Source organism: Varanus komodoensis, unplaced genomic scaffold (assembly GCF_004798865.1).
Source record: "Varanus komodoensis strain SLA01 unplaced genomic scaffold, ASM479886v1 scaffold21, whole genome shotgun sequence".
NCBI classification, from domain to species: domain Eukaryota; kingdom Metazoa; phylum Chordata; class Lepidosauria; order Squamata; family Varanidae; genus Varanus; species Varanus komodoensis.
The window spans coordinates 3954209-3973901 of NW_025335589.1; the positions used below are offsets into that span (position 1 = coordinate 3954209).

Sequence of the window (19693 nt, forward strand, 5' to 3'; positions counted from 1 at the left end):
ACAGTATGTGACTCCCTTTTGTGATTTTGATTGTGATATTATTAAAATAAATAATAAAGAGGAAATACATGAAATGGAATACTTTTAACTTCCTGTATCTAACCAGTTTTGCCAACCAGTCTATCCATTCCCCAAATAGATGGTTGGATACTAGAAGCAATACTTTGGGTTTTTTCCTTTTGCAGTCTACTATTAAATGTATGAGGGAAAAACACTATACATTTTCCTTCAAATAGATGATGGTAAAGAAGAACCTCCAACAACTTTACTCTGGGTCCAGTACTACTTGGCACAGCACTATGACAAAATTGGACAACCATCCCTAGCTCTGGAATATATAAATGCTGCAATAGAAAGCACACCCACCTTGATAGAACTGTTCCTTGTGAAAGCTAAAATCTATAAGGTAAGTTTTTATTATTGCAGAAGACTTGCAATGTGTAATGCTACAATTCATTAGAGTACTGCTTTACTAGAGTACTGAAGCATCAACAGATGTGTGGACTGTCATTCAGTGTTATGTGCTTGACCCATGTTCAGTGTTCATTGAAAATATCCTTAAGAATGTATGAGTCCACAGATCAAACTAAAAAGCATGTCTGGTTCAGCATCCTTTTTCCAGCAGTAGTCTGCCAAATGCCCCTGTGTATTTCCAGAGCAGGTACTTTTCAGTTCCTGCTTCTGCCTTTACACCTGCTGTTAGCATAACCTTTTACCAGCCATTATTTTATTTATTTTTCGATTTATATCCTGCCTTTTTCCTCAAAGGGCTCAAGGCAGCTTACATCATTCTCCTCCATCTTATCCCCACAACAACAACCCTGTGAGGTAGGTTGGGCTGAGAATCTGTAACTGGCCCAAAGTCACCCAGTTGGCTCCATGGCCGAGCGGGGACTTGAGCCCGGATCGTCTGAGTCCCAGTCCCATGCTCTTAACCACTACACCACACTGGCTTAACCACAATTATGATTGTCAAAACTTGGAACTTTACCAAAAGCATTTGACAAAATTTGCAAATCAGTACGGAACTTGGCTGCAATTGGTAAGTGAGCTAGATTGTACTGTTTGCTGTCATTTTGGAACTATTATGTACAGTCTCCTTATAATTTAAGCATTGTTTCAGATGACTAATTTAAAAGATCTGAATAAAATTCTTGGAAGAATAACTTGAATAGTAAAAGGGAATAAACCCTATTGAACACAGTGGTACTTGGTTCTGAGTAAGCATGTGTATTGATTGTATTGTTGATTTTTGAAGGCATAGCGCTGTGCCACTCTTACCGTATCTTCACATTTTGATAACTTTTTATAAGTTGCCATTATTTATTGCATCATGTTGTTGTCATTGTTGCATTGGACTGCAAAAAATTAATAGTGTGCAGAGGCTTGTATTAAATTATTTTAATCGTTGAATTTTGTATATTTTAATTATTTTGCATAAACCATTTTGAGAGCATTATGATAAATGGTATATAAATGCTTTATATAACAACAGGAGCAACAACTTCTATTAAGGAGTAGAACATGATAAATTATGTCATTTGCATTCATTAACTGCATTCAGTCAACTGCATTCATTAAGTTTGCTTCTGTTTTGCCTTTTCAAGCATGCTGGAAACATAAAAGAAGCTGCAAGATGGATGGATGAGGCTCAAGCACTGGATACAGCAGACAGGTTTATCAACTCCAAATGTGCAAAATACATGTTAAAAGCCAACTTGATAAAAGAAGCAGAAGAAATGTGTTCGAAGTTTACAAGGGTTTGTTTAGCTTGTTCTTTTACCTCCTAGCAAGTTTAAATTTCTGATTTTTTAAAATGAATGTCAGCTTTTAGGTTGGAAAGCCTTGTCTGTGGTTCAGTTATTGATTCTTTTAGGGGCTTCTTGGGTGCCAAATCATTAAAGTTTTTAACAAGTATATAAGCACCTGAGAGTGCTGTGACAGAATAGAATTATACCCAGAGAGTACTTTTCCACTTCTTAGCAAGTCTAAAACTTCTGACTCTATTGCATTTGGATACATTATGTATGTCTGTTGTTTATAGTCTCTGTGCATCACACATACAGACTCTGCACCTATTACTGTGAAGATATTTATTATTTTATTTATTTATTTAAAATATTTATACCCCGCCCTACATGCAAAAGCGTCTCAGGGCAGCTTAATAGCTAAGAGTGTTTTGGCAGGAACCCTTACTCCAACCCTAGCATCCATATAAAGGGGGAGTTTCTGTCATTTCCCTCAGTTCTTCTTCGATCACCTTTGGTGCCTTGGAAAGTTCTCACTAGATTTTTCTGAGTACTTTATCTTCTTACCCTCAACAAATGTAGCATCTTGATATACCAACATTTTTTTCTGCCCTTCACAGACTTTTGTCCTCACAAAACCACTCCCTTTCTGACCTACTGGCTAGGAAAAAAAACCCAAAACAGAAACACTATTTGTTCCTTTCTGTTTAACCTGCTATATAATTTGCCTTTTTTCTATTTTCTCTTTATCTTTCTTATCCATTTCACACTTCTTGAGGGCATTAAAGGCACTATTTAAGAAGTGCATGAGGCGCAGCACTAAGCTTCCTCCAACGGACAGGCACTCACTCTGTTTGGATGAGGTTGAACAATGCCCCCATTGCCAAGTCTTAACTAAGAAGGCCCACAAGCATTAAGCTGGCTGCTTATGCATTGAGCTCTGGAGTAAGGATCTCCATTGGAGTAAGGATCTCAACCTCCTGGGCTCTGCCAAGGCAGACGTTCTCTGGTTCTGTCAGGGACATACGCATTCTGATTGGGGCAGAAACAGGAGGTGTTGCCTAGACTTAAGAGCTGCCCCCTTGCCTCCCTCTCTCTACTTGCTTGCGTGGCAGGTGATTACTTTGGATACCTGGGTGCTGTTGCTAATACAGGAAGGTTAGTGGATCGAGTTGACAGCCCTCCCACCCATTGGTATCATGAATGGAACATCCTGCTCACCAGGATTGATGGAAACAATTCACTATCTCCTATTGAAAAGGGTGGTTGAGTTGATTGCCACTCTTATCAGCTCACCATGTATTCTTCTCCCACTACCTCATGGTCCAATCCTGGACCTATTTCTGCTGAATTTCACCTAAAAAGTTCTGGATGGTGACACTGCAGGGCATCCTCCCTTTACTCCAGTGAGGGGACTGATTTGCATCTGTTGACCTCAAAGATGCTTATTTTCACATCTCAATAACACTGTTCGAGACACATTCTTCCATTCCAGTTTGGGCAGGAGATGCTCCAATTTTCAGTTTTCCCCTTTGAATTGTTTTTTACCATCCCAAGGGTTTTTACAAAATGCATATCCATAGTGTGTGTCCACCTATGTTTAAAAGGGGTCCAGGTATATACAAACTAGGACAGCTGGCTATTGGTGACATCAGCCAGGTCTGAATCACTCAAGGCAATTGACACCACATGTTTTTTGTTGGATAGATTTATGTTTGAATTCTGAAAAGTCTGTTGTCTCCCGTTCCCAGCCTATCCTCTTCATTATGGCATGCATAGACTCCTTCATAACAGTGGCATATATCTCAGAAACCAGAGCAGCAGCATTTGTTGAGATGACCTCCAAGCTCCACTAGGGATGTGTGGCAACAGTTTTCCAGATTCAGAGGCTCCTTGGACTCATGGCAGTGACAGTCTTAATAGTTCTCTTGGCCGGGCTTCAAATGCAGTGGCTTCAGTTCAACAGCTCTGCATGCTGGGATCCCTGTACCAAAACTTTACAAGCTGGCAACCTGTTCAACACCATCCATCTTTGCAACGCACTGCCAACTTAAGTTTGCTCTAGGGCCACCTGCACATTCAGGAGAGCAGCCTTCACATCAGTACTCCCATGATGTGACACCAACCAACAATCCAGGAATGAGTAAGCTTACTAGTCACGTATATGTGTGATGCGCAGAGACCATGAAGAAGACAGGCAGGTTGCTTACCCATAACTGCTATTCTTCAAGTCTTCATCTGTGCGTCCAGACAACCCACCAGTTACTTCACTGGGTGCATGAGCAACTTAGCAGTCTGTGTTCATGTCTTTCCATTTGTTTTTTCCTTGTATTATACTACTTCACTGAATGTAAAGTCAGTATTACCAAAACTTCCTTGGCCCTGAAGCCACCTGGTGATCTCCTTTGGAATTGAAGGAAAAGGCAGGGACTCTTCACTTTTATATGGACACTGGGGTGGGGGAGGGCTTCCTGCCAAAATGATCTTAGCTACTGAATCTTCCCAGTAACAGCCTCTACGCAGGTGCAGAGCCCATATGAGTGAATGCACAGGTGGCCACTCAAAGAATAACAGTTACAACAGCAATAACAGCAATCTTCCTTTGCATAGTATAGCCAAAATTGCTGACTGTAGCCACAGCTTTAAATAGCATATTTTGTTGCTCTAAAAACTGATAGATGTTCATTGAAGATACCTTTCAGAGTTAACTTCCTATATAAGTTAAATATTTATAGTAGTTTGCCTTGTTATAACATCTTTCTAAAATTTCCTTTCTAGGAAGGAACATCAGCAGTAGAAAACTTGAATGAAATGCAGTGCATGTGGTTCCAGACAGAATGTGCCCAGGCTTACAAAGCAATGAATAAATTTGGAGAAGCACTTAAAAAATGCCATGAAATTGAGAGAGTACGTACCTAATGACATCAGTTTAATACTTCATAGTTGGATATTTTTAGGAATTCAGTTTAGCAAATCTTAAAACTTTGTATGCATTACATAGTATATTTTTATTTGAGCACAATGGGATCTAATCAAGGGCTGTGCTATATTTCTAGTTATAGTGCTTAAGGCCAGATTTTTGTAATATGCCTACATTTCATATGTGTTTTTCCATTTAAATTCAGTAGAAAGTTAAGCAACATGAATCCTTAAAGTTATGCCATTGCCATGCATAGGTTCAGTTCAAACTATGATTTGGTGATTGGGAAGCACCTCTGTGGGCTCACACACTCTTTCTGTTCCCATTCAGGCTCGCTCTCTCTCCACTTGTAGATGTCTATAACTTATCATGCCATCAGAATTGACATACTATGGTTTTTGTTTCCATACCAAGTGGGTTTGCAGACCCACTTCAAATGCTGAGTAAAAGTAAAAAGTGTTACTGCTTACCAGTATGTTGATTGTGTTAGCAACATTAGTTGTTATGCTGTTGGAATTGCATTTCAGAACTTCTATAATAGTTTCTAAAATACTTGTATTTCATTTTAATTTCTGATGTTTGCTAAATAACATAATATTGTGTTAGCATTTTGTAGAAATCACAGATGATCAGTTTGACTTCCACACATACTGTATGAGGAAAATTACACTTCGATCATATGTGGATTTGCTGAAATTAGAAGATGTACTTCGACAGCACCCATTTTATTTTAAGGCAGCAAGAATTGCTATAGAAATATACTTGAAGCTTCATGATAACCCTTTGACAGATGAGAACAAAGAACATGAGGCTGATACAGGTATAAGATAGTTTTACTACTCATTGTATGCAATATAGTTAGTCTTAACTTTGTGTATGTGCTAAGTGCATACTGCATACTTTATTTCCTTTATTATGTTATCTTTATTCTTCATCATGGTCTCTGTGCATCACACAAATGGGCTCTGCGTGCATGTATGGAGCTCATTCAGGAAGATTTCAAAGCTGATTAATTATTATTCAGTGGGAGCCCATCCCCTAGCCTTGTCCATCGTGGGGGAGAGGCTTTCACCAAGAGCTTTGACCACCATTGTGTGCACATCAAGAAGTTCTGCTGCTTATCAATACAAACCATTGTTTGTTCCTTGATTTTGTGTGGGGGGGGGCAGGGTGCTGTCCACAAGTATATAAAACTTAAACACCATGAGTATTCACCACGTGCATGGTTGTCATCTGTGTACACCTTCCATGTATATCCCTATTTAGACGATTACCTTATCATTCCCCTTTCCAGAGAGTCTCTCTACTAATCACCAAGTCCATCTGTACTCTGCTCACCAAACTTGGTCTGTATGTGAACTGTTCTAAATCCTGTCTTTCTCCCACACAGTCTATACCATTCATTGGAGCACACCTCGACTCTATCGCAATGAGAGCATTCTTGTCTCCAGACAGATTATCTGCTCTCACCAGAGATGCCCTCCATATTGTTTTGAAACACTCTTCTTCTGCTACTAAAATACAGCATGTAGCAGGAGTTATGTCCACCACAATCCCTGTACTCCTGCTTGCCAGACTACTCATGCAACCGCTCCAACTTTGGTTTCTGTTGTCATTCAGCATCAGGACAGAACCCCACTCAACCAAACATTGGATTCCCCCTCTGTTTGGTCAAACCTCAGGTGGTGGACCAACAGAAGCGACACCACAATCAAAGTAAAGTTCTCCCGCAACTAACCACAGTGATTACGCCTCGTTCTCCAGGTGGGGAGCCCACTGCAGTTCAGCCAAAATAAAAGGAAGGTGGGGCCCACACAAACAGTCCCGACGTATAAACTTCCTAGAACTCCTCACCAAGATCAGTGTTTGAAGGCCCTCGAAGCCTTCCAAAGTCTGATCCATGGCAAACGTCCAAATTATCATGGACAATACCAATGGTATAGCATACATCAACAAACAAGGAGGAACCAGATCTCTCCCTCTTGCCCTTCTTGCCACCAAAATATGGGGATGGTGTGCGACCTGATGTACCACCCTCCTAATCATCCATGTTGCAGGATCAGACAATGTTCTAGCAGACTTTTTCAGCCACACTTTCACGCACAACCATGATTGAGAACTCCATCTCCCGTACTACAATCCCTATGGGACTGATGGGGTTGGCCCCATGTAGATCTATTCACAGCAGACAGTGCCACTTGCAACCCCTTCTGTTCCAGAGCCAGTATAGGCAAGAACTCACTAGGAGATTCCTTCCTCCTCCAATGGAACAAGAATTTCTTCTACCTATTCCCCCCTTTCCTCTCATTCCAAAAGTAGTAACAAAGATCTGTTGAGATTCCACAAACTTGATCCTGATCACACCTGGGTGGCCCAGACTGCAGTGGTTCCCCTTTCTTCTCAACCTCTCCAGTCATTCATATTACCAACTACCCCTCCACTCTGACCTCATTTCGTGAGATCGCGGGGGAGTCTTCTATCCAAGCATATTCACTCTCTGTCTTACGGCATGGAGAATCCAACCATTTCAAATTCAGTGACAGACTTAACTCATAATATCCAGATGATCCTCAATGCTTCATTGAAACCTGCTACCCACAGATCATACAATGCAAAGTGGACTGCGTTCTTTAACTTCATATCACTACATAGTTTTCAACAACCCAGGGCTTCTGTCAGGCAAATCCTTTCCATCCTCAATTCTCTGTACAGAAAACATCTCAAACCCTCTTTCCACACATCTCAAACCCTGATTCCACACATTACTCCAAAGTTACTCTGTCTTCTCTCACCCCCTAATCTGGAGGTTCCTCAAAGGCACCAGTCCAGCAATCAGTACCAGCTGGAGTCTTTCTGTTGTCTTCCACTCACTTGGAAACCCTTTGAACCCATGGCTTCTGCTGATCTTTGTTTTGTGTCATTTAAGACTGACTTTCTGGTGGCTATCACCTCAGCTTGTTGGGCCAGTGACTTCAGGATTGATCCATCTTATCTCACCTTCCACAAAGATAAAGTGGTATTCTGCCTTGATCCTGTTTACCTTCTGAAAGTCATCTATACCTTTCATGTCAATGAACCCATTGTACTTCCAGCCTTTTTCCAGTCACCCTCCAATCAAGTTGAGCTAGCTCTTCACTCCTTAGATGTGTGCAGGGCTTTAGCCTTTTATAAGGCCAGGACACAGCCCATTCATAAGTCACAAAGTCTTTTTGTTGCCTATGGAGGTGCAATTCCAGGCTCACCCATCTCTTCTCAAGGACTGGCTAACTGGATGTCTTCAGCAATCAAAATAACTTACATTCTCTCTGGCCTTCAACTCACTAGCCCTATCCACATACATTCCACTAGAGCAGTGATGGTGAACCAAACTGCAACCCAAAACCCACTTATTTATTGCAAAATGCCAACACTGCAATAAAAGCTGAAAACTGAGGTTTTAGTTTAGAAAAAACTCACAGCCAGTCTATATCCTTGGCAGTACACTGACCAGCCATGTGAAAGCTCAGATGAGTCATAAATGAGTCATGGCTTGTGACATCATGGGCTGGCACTGCCACTCCGTTCCGAGCATGCGCATGGCCCTTATGTGTTCTGTTCTCAGATGCTCGGCTGCTGGGGTAATGCTGGGGTGACTTGGCTTGCTTGCTGAGAGAGAGGGCTCTGTGTGCCTGCTGTGGCATGCATGCCATAGGTTCACCACCACTGCCCTAACCCTACTCTGCTGCACACCCCTAACCCTAATATAGGGCAAAAGTTCCATTGAAAAGAGGGCAATTTTGAAAAAGCCTTCCTTGAGTGGCTTTTTCTGCACAGCTCAACATTTCTGTCCATTCTAAACACATTCCAACCATCAAAATCATGCCAGGACACCTTGTTTTTCTAACCCTAACCCTATTCTGATGCACACCCGTAACCCTAATACAGGGCTAAAATTCCATTGAAAATAATGTGATTTTGAAAAAAACTTCCTTGAGTAGCTTTTTCTGCACAGCTCAACATTTCTGCCCATTCTAAACACATTCTAAACACATTCTAACCATCTAAATTATACAGGGACACCTTGTTTTTCTAACCCTAACCCAGTGATGATGAACCTTTTAGAGACCGAGTGCCCAAACAGCAGGCCAGACCCACTTACTTATCGCAAAGTGCCAACACTACAATAAAACCTGAGAACTGAGGTTTTAGTTTAGAAAAAACAACTCACAGCCAGTCCAAGCGCGCATGCATATATCTATCTATCTATCTGTCTATCCATCCTTGGCAGCGCACTGACTGGCCATGCGAAAGCTCGGACGAGTCGCAGCTCATAATGTTCTCACCTGGCACCACTACTCCTTTCTGAGCATGGGCATGGCCCCTATGGGGTGACTTGTCTCGTGTGCCGACAGAGAGGGCTCTGTGTGCCTGCTGTGGCATGCGTGCCATAGGTCTGCCACCCCTGCACTAGAGCAATGGCGACCTCCACAGCTATGTATTCCATACTGTCTCTTGATGATCTGTGTCAAGCAGCAACTTGGTTGAACCTATCACCACTATCAGTTCGATATCCATGCTAGAGCAGACTGTATCTTTGAAAGAGCCGTCCTCTCTTCCCTTCTTCACTGAGTGATACCACCCTCCACCAAGAGGTATGGTTGTTAGTTGTCCATATGTGATGCACAGAGACCACAAAGAATAAAGACAGGTTGCCTACTGGTAACTGTCATTCTTCGAGTGCATTCACACATACCCACCCGCCATCTCCACTGTGTTGCTTGATACATAAGAGATATGCACACCCCTTACTATTACAGGGGTCATACTTGATGGCAGTCTAAGTTTCAAACTGAGCTCTTGGAAGGAGCCCTTCCCCATGCTGGGCATGACCAGGGGCTGGACTCCTGCCAAATAATAATCAGCTTTGGAATCTTCCCAAATGAGCTCCACACATGCACACAGAGTCCATATGTGTGAATGCACAGATGACCACTCGAACAACAGTTACAGGTAGGCAACCTGTATTTACTATGCATTGTATCCATTCTGTCACTTGAAGAGAAATTGGTGACATAAGAGATTTCCTCTTCCTTTGCACCCCCTAGATCTGCTCTGGAAGCATGGGAGAAGATTTGGAAGGTTGAAGGGAGAGGAGAGGCCAGTGAGGTTCCATTGTGTGAGTGGATGTTTACTCATGCAATGTTGGCTACAAGCCCATGATAGGAAAAATTGTAGATAAAGTAATAGAAAGTGCATATTATACTGCATTTTAATAAATAGTTCTACACAGTTAAAAAAAACCTAAATATTCAGTTAATATTTCACAGTTATACCAGGCGCAGGTGGGCAGAAAGGAGACCTCCATATGTTTTGGACTACATTCTTGGTTTTCCTGTCCACTGACCATTCTGTTAAGTACTACTGAGCTCTGGAGACCTACCTTCTTCCCATTTCCGAGTTTCTGGACATTCAATACATGTTTGAAAACACTCAAAACAAAAATTCACAGGGATGAAGCAAACCAGAGTTGATCTGAAAATATGCAAATTTGGCATAATTAGAGGTACTGCAGATATTCTTGACTTTTTGTAACAAACAAGATACAGTCCTTATATTGTGACATTGCATGTAAGTTCTAGATGAAGGAGAATTAAATAGACTATAGTGTACCTTTTTAGGCCACCCAGTTAGGAGATAGAGAAAAGTTGGGCTAAAGAGCTTAAAAATAGCTGAATAATATGAACTGTAAGAAACAAGAATAATAAAAATGGGATATTCTACACATAATCAAGTGTATTTTTTCTGAAGCAAATATGTCTGATAAGGAGTTAAAGAAGTTACGCAATAAGCAGAGGAGAGCTCAGAAAAAAGCTCAACTAGAAGAAGAAAAAAAGAATGCTGAAAAGGAGAAGCAGCAGCGAAACCAGAAAAAAAAGAAAGATGATGATGATGAAGAAATAGGAGGACCAAAGGAAGAGCTTATTCCTGAAAAACTAGCAAAGGTATTCAACTGTAGAATGTAAATTGTCTAAATATTCAATTTGTTGGACTATTCAAAGAGAATTCCACTTCAAATGTATCTCTTCAAAAGTAACTTTTCTGCATTCCTTTGTCAAGGTATTTGCCAGCTTACCCAATTACAAGTAGGTTCTATCAGGGCCTCAACAACATCCTGATTTCACTTCCATTGCACTGAACATCTGCGTGTTGGAAGCCATTTTCAGCTGTGTGTGTATCACTAATTATGTTACTTTAGTTTCAGCACATTAAACACATATCCATCACCTTTACCTTCATATTTAGAGATGTCAGATGTCTGCAGAGCATTCAAATCAGTTCAGATTTCTATGAATCCAATCTGCAAATTCCATAGTGGACCAGCATTTACAGGTTTTGTAGGCTTTAAAACTGTGTTTTCCTTTGTTGATGGATCTGTGCAAGTATGCATTTGCAAACAGGAATAAAATTATATCCCTAAAAGGAATCGCCCCACACAATTCCATCTATGAACAGATGATAAAACAAAAGTCTTCTGACAATCTGTGAAACACAGATGGAAAGGATTTAACAAAATCAGTACATCACTATATAAATTTAGTACAAGTTAGTGCTTCTTTTTGCCATACCTGTTAAAAAATAAGAAAGCAGTGCATTCATGGTATATGTCAAGGTCCTAATATAAGCCACCACTTGTGATTGGGTTTGCAGATTCCATAAGAATTATGGCAAAGTCCATGTTGGAACTGGCATATATTTCACTAGATGCATGCTATTTTTAATAACTGGTTCTTTTAAAAAATCACAGCATGAATCAGAAATCTGTAATCAAATATACCTCAATGTAGACGTCAGATGTTGCTTTGTTTCAGAAGAATGACTGGCATCTTGATCTTGTAGTTGGCTGCTTTTACATTCAGTATGATGTAGTTTACAGGATCTTTCATAATTTGGTTGAAAAGTGAAATAGGCTTAAAGCCTCTTACCACAGCAGTAAATACCTGCTGTGCCAGCACTTCTGACAAACCCCTGGGGGGTATTTGCATATCATGGCATGATTCAGCAGCAAATCATGGATTAATTAACCCCCAGTTGTGGGGGTACCTGGCATTTCCAATTTTCAGAAACTTAGAAGCGTCCTGTTCATACATTGTTAAGAGAATGTCTGAACCCAGGTTCTTTAGGGTGTTTCTTGATTAAACAATTCATGAGTGTCAGATTTCAGAGATCATGCTAATAACCCACAAATGGAGCATTTCTGGGTTGTTTCTGAAATCTGAAACTGGTTTACACACAAATAGTGGCATAGTTTGATGGCATACAAACCTTGGATTTCTGTGAATGTAGAAAAGTGTTTCAGAGATATATGGAGCCATTTTGTTTTTGCCATGAGATACTACTATCTCTAGAAGATCAAACAGGGCAGTTGACAAAAATGGAGAGGAAAAGAGCCTTGTGTAATAAACCAATTTTTGCATGAGAGAGTCTGCACAGCACCTTGATTCCTGTATTGCTATTTTTTTTGGATCACCCATATTATCACTTTATTGTAGTATGTTTGTAACCTGAAGAGACAGTAGAACAACTATTTAAATGTATTATCAATTGAATTTTGACTGTATAAGAACATATGCAACGATGCTGGATATGAAGACCTTGTATATTGCAAGAAGCACTTTAGAAACATAGAAACAGAGCGAGTCAGAAGGGGTCTCCCAGGCCATCTAGTCTGACCCCTGCCATCAGCCCACCATGTGCATGTCTAGCCTAAAGACACTGCATGTTCTCCCTGCTAATTGTGGAATTCCTTTAACAGGCACAGCCTGTCCAGTAACAAGAGGCCATGTTTTTGCATTCAGCACAACATTGGAGTGCTTTACAGTTTCCTATAGGAATTAATGATAGCTGTTCATTTAGAAAAGAACTAAATTTGAGGCTTTGGCTAAATCTGTTTTTTCACCCTGTAGCCTCAGACACTGAGAATCAAGATTTTCTAATTCTCATCATGGATGTTTTCTTTCTGACAAATGTTTACTCTACTCTTGCAGTTCTTTTATTTTTGTAAATATATTTTGTGGGGTTCTTTCAGGTTGAAGCACCTTTGGAAGAAGCTATTAAGTTTTTAACTCCGTTGAAGAATTTGGTGAAGAACAAAATAGAAACTCATCTTTTTGCCTTTGAAATTTATTTCAGGAAAGGTGAGTGAAAGATACTGCATGCATTAAGGAAGAGATACATGTCTCCAGGTGTGAGACTGGCTTTATAAGGAGACACATGAAGATGCTACAAGGACCATGAGTTGTGCTACTTTCTTCCATGCTGAACCTATCCTGAATTTTAAGTGGCATAGTAGGGCCTGAATATTCTCACATGATATAGGAAAAGGCCACAAATGATAGGCCTTATCTCATCTCTCATTTGGCATCTAGAACACTGAAAACTTGTCAGAGCAAGTGCTATTAATCTTCACATAAAAGTAAAATACTATGATAAGGATCTGTCTAGCTAGTAAATACTCGTATACAATATAGCATGTCTCACATTTCTCAAGATAGTCTTTCACCCTCAGATGCAGCCTTGCACTGAGGCGAAATGCTGAAAAAAACCCAGTTCGCTAGCAGAGATGCCCTCTATATGTGTATGGGGAACCTTACATCCAAATCAACTTGTTTAGTTTACTATTTGCCAGAACTGACTGTATTTAAGTTGAACAAAACTTCTGTGTTTTGTATTGGTTGATAGATTTTTATGTGCATTGAAAGTCATTGTGGTGTGGTGGTTAGAGTATTGGACTGGGAACCTGAGGGATCCAGTTTCTAGTCCCTGCTTGACCATGAAGCTCACTAGGTGACTTTGGGTCCATCACTCAGCCTAACCCACCTTACAAGGTTGGTGTGAGGATAAAATGGAGCTATGTAAGCCACTTCTTGGGTTCCTTGCAAGAGGGAAAATGGTGGGATATAAATGCAATGTAATAATATATCTTTGCAGGAAATCTAGAAGCCAAGGTTAATTACCATCTCAGTAATTTTTGTCATTATAATTTCAGTGGTAATTATTTTGATTATAACATCTAAAACATAATTGCATGCTCTGTCAGATGTATGTACTGAGTCTGATTTCCCTAGTAAATACGAGCATCTTGTAATCCAGTGCCCATCTGTTACCTCCTACAGAAAAATTTCTTCTTATGCTGCAATCTGTGAAGAGAGCATATGCTATTGATCCCAGTCATCCATGGCTTCATGAGTGTATGATTCATCTCTTCAGCAGTGGTATGAATCTACCTTATGTCTCCTAGTAATCAGACTTTCAGAAGGTATTTCATTAGTCATCTCTTGCATTTAATTAGTCTCTGAACAGATCATCAGATTAACAGAGACTCAAGTGCATAAGAGAAAGCAGGTATTGTCTCCCTGTGGTTTCTTTAAAAGAAGTAGTTGGATTTGCTTGGTGTGTGAATGTAACATGCTGTTAATGAACTGTTATAAACAAATATACAATCTACAGTATAACTGGATACATTGAAATGTCTTTAACAAAAGAAATCCTTTATATCTTTATCCGCATTTCCTCTCTTCCCCAATTTATCTTTTCAAATGTAGCATTAAGTAGACATTTTAAAATAGTTCATTCAGTATATAAAGTATGGTTGCATGGCATTTTGACGATGTACGTGAATTATAAAGGCAAAGGCAGCCAGGTTGGGTCTGGCGCAGTGTTTCAAGCAGTACAGATAGCTTGAAAGCTCATTCCACAATCTTTGGGTTCTCCGTCCTAAAGTAGAAGCTATGTACTTCCACATAATTCTCAAATTCATTTTCTGGTAGTCTAATACCAGTTTCTATGCTAAGTGATGATACATTAAACATAGATCACTGAGCTCTAGACCTCCCATAGGTACGCTCAAGTACCTTCCATATGCCAAACCATCTACATCGTAAACCCAGAGAATATTGAAGTTATCTTACTGACCTGTTAAAAGGCTTTGAATAGCTTGAATAGATCTATCTTGGAGAGCCACTGTCTCTTAGAATAAAAGTTAGACCACATGGACCAGTGATCTGGCTCATTGTAAGGTAATTTTATATGTACATATTATTTCTTCATCTTCTAGCAAATAAAACAATCCAAAATATGATTGTAAAACATGTGAGCATCTGTTTCTTATATTTGGCTATATATGTTTGTGTGAGAGAATTGTTGATTGGGTATGATAAAGCCAACTTGAGGATTTAGTAGACTAGGAGAAGCAAGTATAACTTGAAAAAGAATGTCAAGGCTTAATAAATTATCCTGTATTTTAATTGTCTTTAATGCTGTAGTTTCTGAAAGTAAAGATCTACAAGAAACAGTCAGGACAGTGTTGAATCAAGAAATGAATCGACTTTTTGGGGCAACTAATCCAAAGAACTTCAATGAAACTTTCCTTAAACAGAATTTTGATTCACTACCACACAGATTATCTGGTATGTAATTTGCTCAATATTCAAAGTTTATCAAAGGCATTTTTAATATTTCTCTCTCTTAATCATCCACTTGTGGTCCTACACATGCATCTTTATCGACCATATTGGTTATGTTGATAGAAAGATATTCTTCATCAGTCAGAGGCACATTAGTACTGACTACATTCAGAAGGGAGGAGAGTGTTAGAATGCTCTTGTAAAATAAAAAGTAACAGTAAAAAGAAAATCTCCCTGGGCAAATTGTGTTTTGCCATTTTTTTTAGCAAATTGATCCTTCTTGCTCAAATTATATGACTCTGATAAGCATGATGCTGCTGCCTATTAACGTACATACATCTTTTCTAAAAGACATACAGAATCATCATGTCATAATTCTAATACTTTAAAATTATGGAACTGCTCTCCACAGTGAAGTACGCAAACAAAGGAGGAGATGTTCAAAAAGGATGTTCCTTGCTGTCATAGGGTCAATGAAAGAAGTACAAAAACAGCTGGGTCTGACAGTACATTGAGAAACCTAACAGTTGGAACACAACCTGGAATTTTAAAAAAAGCTTTGAAGTAAGCAGCTGCCCAAATCATGTTTGAAATTCTATTAAATTTCAGCTTTAGCATTATTGATATTATGAGTTGCTTTGAACAAGTGTTATAGTCTTGTCTGGTTGATGACTTTCAGAATTTCCAAGCCTTACATTATATGAAGGAGACTTTATAAAGCATTTTGGGGATGGCCTCCTCATTCATAAAATAGTTACTACTACCATTGTTACAGAAGGCTATCTGAAACCTTTCCCCATTAAGCCCAGAGTGGCAGTGTTCCCAACTACAATGAACTGGGCATTAACAACTGTGGCTTTATTTCTGTGTGAACTTAACTACTCATAAATAGGCTTCTTACTATTACAATAAATTTAATATAAGCTGTGGCTATAATAGGCTATAACTTCTTGTGACTTCATGGACATTGCACAAAAGACTATTTTAGGATAGTCCTTTGAATCCTGAGTTTCTATGATCTGGCTTCCCATCACATGGTAGTTCTGATGGCAAAAAGAGATGAGATTTTCACCAGTTCTCTATTACCCTATACTCTGATTTTGCTCTGGAGTATAGTAGAATCCTCTGGAATGAGGTATGGTGTGGGGGCTTTAGGGCAAATGGGTATCAGGAAGAAAATGGATGCATTTGAAACATGGTGCTAGAGGAGAGCTTTTCAAATACCTTGAACTGATAGAAGAACAACAACTGGTCCTGGATCAACTCAAGCCAGAGTTTTCCCTGGAAGCAAAACTGACAAAACTGAGACTCTTATACTTTGGACACATCGTGAGAAGGCAAAATTCCCCGGAGAAAACTATCATATTTGGAAAAGTTGAAGGCAGAAGAAGAAAAGGAAGACCAAGTATAAGATTGACTGACTCCATAAAGAAAGCCACTGGCTTGAGTTAACAAGAGCTGAGCAGAGCTGTCGTGGACAGGACACTTTGGGGAGCTTTCATTAATAGGATCTCTATATGTCAGAGATGACTTGATGGCATATAACAACAATAAGGTGAAGGGAAAACTAGCAAGCACTTCATCTTGGCCTTGATGCAATGTCCCACACACTCAAGACTTTTTCTAAGTTATGGGTGGGCAACTTGTGGCCATCCAGATGTTGGACTGTAATTCCCATCATCCCTAACCATTGGCTAGGCTGGCTGGGACTGAAGGGAGTTGCCATGCAACACCATCTGAAGCTCACATTATCCATGTTTGTTGTACATGAAGGTAAGTCAGTTGATTTCATGGCGCATAATCATTGGTTCTTACAGTTTTACTTTAAGGCAGAGGCAAGTTACATACACATAAAAGCAGGAAATTAAGCTAATCAGATCAGTTTATCATATGCACAGGCTTTTGCTTTGATCCTTCTGGTAGCAACAGCAAATAAAGTTCTTTGATCAGTTACATAAAGATCTCTATCTACAACTTGTTTCACATTCACTCAGCCAAAGTTCTGTATAACCTTCATCTTCACAAAGGTACAAGTAATCCTTTCCTGGGTCTGGCATACCATTCATGGAAGAATATGTTTCACACACATCGAAATAAGGAATCTTGTGCATATGTTTTATCCAGATGGAAGGGATAGTCTAGAAAAGTAATTCCATAAAAGTTTTGCTCAGAGTGGATCAAGTAACTGAAATGAGAGGGAAATTATTCACCATTATATGGACTTCATTAAGCACAGTGGAAATGCTAGCTTGCATTTCTTGTACAAGGCACAGTGTAACTACTTTTTCAAAGTAAAGTCAGAAGATCACAACCTTTTGTTTCAGTTTCAGTGCTGAACTGAACTATTTTTTCTGTTCTCCTAGCTGCCAAAATGGTGTATTATTTGGATCCAACTAGTCAGAAAAGGGCTGTGGAGCTGGCAACTTGCCTTGACGTATCCCTCACAAACAGAAATCTTCAGGTAAATGTGTGTGATATACAGTATTATTATTTTGGCACCAAGTACATCTTTTCCAAATGATAGAGCAGTCTCATGTGTTAAAATTCCTGCAGCTAGTGGTGCAAATAACATTTATTGCCACCTTTTCATAGTATGCTAATTGCATAATCCTATTGCACTAGCATACGGCAACTATGTATATCAGTTGCTGGGGAACATAGATAGGAGGGTGCTGTTGCATCCATGTCTTGCTTGCAGTTTTCCCTATGGATAGCTGATTGCCCATTGTGTGAACAGTATGCTGTACTGTATAGACCCTGAACCGGTCCAGCATAGCTCCTCTTACATTACAAGAAGCATAGAATAGTAGAGTTGGAAGGCACTAGAGGGCCATTGGGTCCAACCCCCTGCACCATGCAGGACCCCAAGTTAAACTATCCCTCTCAGAAGGCTGTCCAGTTGCACCTTGAGTGCCTCTAGTGTGGGAGACCCCACAGCCTCGCTAGGGAATTGGTTCCATTGTCCTAATATCCTTTGTGTTCCTTATACCCTAAGGTATAAGAATATGTGAAAGCAGAACTAGTACTAATGTGAAATATTGCAGACCTTTTAAAAGGAATAACATTATTTTTCCCCTATTAGACTTGTATGGAGGTATTGGAAGCATTGAATGATGGTAGCCTTGGAGACTGTAAAGAAGCAGCTGAAATGTACAGAGCAAATTGTCATAAGCTTTTCCCTTTTGCTTTGGCTTTTATGCCCCCTGGATATGAAGAGGATATGAAGATCACAGTTAATGGAGATATATCTGCAGAAACTGAAGAACTGGCCAATGAAATATGAACTTTTTTAAAAGAATTGAATGATTTTGGACTGTATCTGGTGTATAATATTTTTGTCACGCACCTGCTGAATTGTTCTAACCTACACAGAAAGTGGAAGGAGTAAAAAATGGTTGCCTTCAAAGTTTTACTTTTTTATCCTGCTGACAAAGTATATAATATAAAATAACGTATTACTGGATATAGGAGGCTCAGTTAAAGAAACTAAGCACTGCTAAAATTGAAAAAAATATCTCTTATCTACATACCCCATTTTTAAACTAATTTATATGGAATCTGAAGGCTTAACACCCATTGGAGCAGGTGTGTGGCAGAAATATTACTTTAAATTTATCTTGTTGAGATGACTATCTCAGACAGCAAAATGCTGTTTTAGCACTGGATCCTTTTCACTGAGCACAAAGAGTTGTTGGGGCTTAAGCATCTGACTGATTTTGATACAGAGACGATTCTACCCTTTGGAAGTATGCAATGTGAATCACTATTTGCAAACAAACCTGCAACACATACATAATGTTGTTGCAGAGACTGGGACTTAAAATACAAAGCAAAATAACGAAACATAAGGTGTTCAATAAGCTTGTTGTGTCTCCGAAATTCACTGCACATGATCAGTTTGGTGTTCTTGCACCACAGTTTTTAAATGAAGGAATTGGTTAGAATATTCTCTTTGTTTTAATTACAGTTTGAAAAGAGATCAACTCTGCTGTTCAGGAGATCAGCATGACAGCATTGTTTGGCTAAACTTTTTAAAACTGTAATGCAAGAACCTAATGAAATTATGCACTGTGATGTGGCACCAACTCAATAAAAAGACAGCATGTGTTTTTCACATATGTTGAAAATATAAATGAACCTAACTACAGCTTGAAATTTCAAAGAGGAACTCCTGGCTACCAATTTGTGACTGATCAAGAGACTAATTGTTTAAAACCTCAGCAGGCCTTGTTCATGTTATGCAGAAAAATGTGCTGCAGTTTAGATACCTCTGGAACTTTTCCACAGTGTCACAGGTTTGTAATACTTGAAGCCCTACATTTGTAAGAATATATTTCTTGCTCAGTTGTTTCAGGCAAGCCCATGACTTTGTAACTTTTAACGGGCCCAAGATTTTTTTTCAATAACAGACCAGCTTCTTATTCCTGCAGTTAAAGATGTAATTTCCTTTGTTAAACATGAGGTACCAAATATAAATGCAATAAAATGTTTTGAAAAAGAACTGTGTGACTTTAGAGTTTGAAAATTGCTGTCAGAAGAAGTGTACAAGACCTATGTGGCATATTAATTAGTATAGTCGGTTA

At 39.4% G+C, this 19693-nt stretch overlaps 1 protein-coding gene across 3 annotated transcripts in view; it reads left to right on the plus strand.

Annotated features, from left to right (window-relative positions):
* Positions 1–19611, plus strand: part of NAA15 (N-alpha-acetyltransferase 15, NatA auxiliary subunit) — a 43718-nt gene extending 24107 nt beyond the window's left edge. The window contains exons 11-20 of one of the 3 annotated variants that reach the window (XM_044430686.1): positions 237–406; positions 1608–1760; positions 4527–4655; positions 5275–5488; positions 10456–10649; positions 12734–12842; positions 13821–13919; positions 14970–15113; positions 17474–17571; positions 18193–19611. In XM_044430686.1, coding sequence (XP_044286621.1) covers positions 237–406; positions 1608–1760; positions 4527–4655; positions 5275–5488; positions 10456–10649; positions 12734–12842; positions 13821–13919; positions 14970–15113; positions 17474–17571; positions 18193–18393 — 1511 coding nt within the window. In that variant the 3' untranslated portion in view covers positions 18394–19611. Of the gene's footprint in view, positions 1–236; positions 407–1607; positions 1761–4526; positions 4656–5274; positions 5489–9752; positions 10435–10455; positions 10650–12733; positions 12843–13820; positions 13920–14969; positions 15114–17473; positions 17572–18192 lie in introns of those variants that run through there. The other 2 variants (XM_044430687.1, XM_044430688.1) reach the window with 2 other exon arrangements.
* Positions 19612–19693: the final 82 nt, after the last annotated feature.